Source organism: Macaca thibetana, chromosome 2, assembly GCF_024542745.1.
Source record: "Macaca thibetana thibetana isolate TM-01 chromosome 2, ASM2454274v1, whole genome shotgun sequence".
NCBI classification, from domain to species: Eukaryota; Metazoa; Chordata; class Mammalia; order Primates; family Cercopithecidae; genus Macaca; species Macaca thibetana.
In genome coordinates, this window is record NC_065579.1 from 106,227,087 (window position 1) to 106,229,662 (window position 2,576).

The following is a 2,576-nucleotide window of genomic DNA, read 5'->3' on the forward strand; positions in this document are numbered from 1 at the left end:
ACTCAGGAGACTAAGGCAGCAGGAAAGAGTTGGAAGCTGCAGGAAACTGTGATTGAACCACTATACTCCAGCCTGAGCAAGAGAGCAAGACCCAGTCTCTATGAAAGAAAGAAAGAATGAATGAATGAATGAATGAATGAATGAATAGCAAAGGATGACATAGTCTTCCACGCTGCACAACCAAGGGGGTTCCATTTACATAGTCTCCCTGGAGTTGGTTGACTTGGTCACCCTGAAACCGCAACTCTTCTACCTATGGCAGACATTGTTAATCAATCACAGGTCCTCCTCATCTCAGATGGCCCCCAGAATCCTTCTCCACGTGGAACCCAAGACTACCCCTGCTGATTCCTCACAGCTGACTTGTGACATGCCTAGTATTTCCCATCATTACCTCAAACAATGACCTCCTGAAAATACATCTGACGAAGAGAGCTGGGGACACAGATATAGCAGACCTGGTCATTCTTTTAATGGAAGGGGTATGCATTGTTGCACCTTACAAGCCTGTGAGCCCAAAGAGATTTCAAGTTGAATATCAAGTTGGTTTTCTTTGAGTTCATAGTGGCCCTCAATAAAGCCACGGGAATGGCAGGTGTGCCAGCGCCAATAGACCTGGATGATGCGGACAGCGTTGAGCAAACGACAGTAACGCTGGCGGACACACCACATGCGGACCCAGGACTGCAGCCTGACTGCTGCCCATTCCTGCTGCACATAGAACTCCAACACCATCCTCCGCCTCTTCGCCAGCAGCTTCTCCAGCACCTGCCTCCACCAGCACTGAATAATCCAAGCCCTGAGGGCTGCATGCAGCAGTGTGCGTCGCACCAGCGTGCCCCGCCACCAGGCCTGGATGAAAACAGCTGCAGACCTTTCTGTCATGATGATCTTCTCTTCTGGGCCTTACAAGAGAAAACAGAAACACTCAGGGTATGCCAGGAAGGGGCCCTGATCCTCTAGCAATGATGGCTCCTTCCTCTAAAGTTCAGCACTGGGCAGGGCAACGGCTGAATCCAGGAGACCAGGTAGGTGTCTCCGCTCTGCCACCCACAGGTTAGTGGAAGTGCTCACCTCACTTGACCTCTGAGTCTCAATGTCCCCATCTGCAAAACAGGTGTACATCTGCCCTAGCTACCTTACCCCATTTTCCATGAACCTTGCTGGCCAGTCTAGAGCAAGAACGCTGTGACTTAGAGGTAAAAGAGCTGCCATCTCCCTGGGATCCATGACTCTTGCCTTCAGAGCCCTCCCACCTGCTGGAGAAGTGGTGTGCTTTGCTCCCCCTGCCCTCTTTACCCTGACTTCAGGTCAAACCCATAAGCTGCTGTGTTCCCTCCTCTTCAACAAAGTAGTAACAGATTCCTCCACCTCACACACATTGTGAACAGCTTGAACTTCAGCTATGCATGCATCAGTACAAACATGCACGCTCCACCCACTAACACACATTTTGCCCCTTGGTCCCTGCATTCCCCACAGTCCCACTTGCAGCCCGCAACTCTATGTGGTCTGAGATCACACTCTTCTGCCCCACTCTTGGCCACAATCTCCAGTCTGTATCTCAGCCAGACTCACATCTCTCTGCCTGACAAGAAAATGGGGCCAAGAGACAGCCAATCCCCGTTCATTCCAGCTCTGCATACCCTGACGTTTCACCCGTTTTTCTAGGACACCCTGATTGATGTCAGGTAACGAGGACAGGTGCCTGTTTCCCTCACTGAAGCCACTCTTTGTACAATAAATTACAGGGTCATAGATCTTTGAGTCACTCTGCTGGACCACAGGGGTCAGAGATGTCACTAGTTAAGGCTCTCTGGACCCAGCTACTCACGGACTTGCAGGTAAGGGTGTGGCCTGGTAGGGGTGAGGGTGTTGGGGGTGGAGTCGCTTCCCTCTTCTCCCCTTTGTTCCTTCCAGCTCTGTTCTATCGATATGATTTCATCACTATCTTTGATGATCATTTAAAACAGCTTGCCATCCTTCTGGAATCAGAGTGTATGGGGGGAAATAGGGAAGAAAATAAAAGGTGCTCTCCCACTGCTGGGTACCAAGTCAAACACCGTTCTCACTGTTTCTAGACAGCTTCCTGGCTTTCTCTAGGACTTCAAATGGAGGTGGGGGGTCCTGTCATGCGTAACTGTGGGGAACTTACCCTCCCCTCTCAGAAAGCTAGTGTGGTTCTGAGTGCCTCTTACAAAACATCTGATTGGGGACAGGTCGTAAAATCCCCACAGGTCTGGACTTTACTAAATTACCTATGGTTAGGGGCTAGATGGTTCCATCACCCTCCGGTCTGCACTCCTCTAATCAGGACTCCAACAGGAAGAGTGGAGGAGGGGCGGGACTTGTGATGTCATAAGGGCACCTGTGATGCAGGCACCAGGACGGCTTCCAGCATATGAGCCTCTTCTCGGGAAAACCTAGAAGACCCCAAGTACTGACCCATTGACACAAAGGTGTATAATGCTGCTCATTAAAATCTGGCTGGTATTCATTAAATGGCTTTCAGTTCCTTCAAACACTGGTATTCCAAATAACTATTAGAATGGGTTTGCTGTCTATGTACAGATATA

At 50.0% G+C, this 2,576-nt stretch overlaps 1 protein-coding gene across 1 annotated transcript; it reads right to left on the reverse strand.

Moving 5' to 3' along the window:
• Positions 1–450: 450 nt before the first annotated feature.
• IQCF5 (IQ motif containing F5) lies at positions 451–2,342 on the reverse strand. Its single transcript, XM_050781025.1, has 2 exons — positions 2,259–2,342; positions 451–905 (listed from the first exon to the last, which is right to left on the reverse strand). The coding sequence occupies exon 2, from the start codon at positions 883–885 to the stop codon at positions 463–465; it is 423 nt and encodes a 140-aa protein (XP_050636982.1). The 5' UTR covers positions 886–905; positions 2,259–2,342; the 3' UTR covers positions 451–462.
• Positions 2,343–2,576: the final 234 nt, after the last annotated feature.

What these genes read in the sequence shown, in the direction of transcription:
- IQCF5 (XM_050781025.1), bottom strand. Translation starts at nt 885, where the DNA reads ATGACAGAAAGGTCTGCAGCTGTTTTCATCCAGGCCTGGTGGCGGGGC.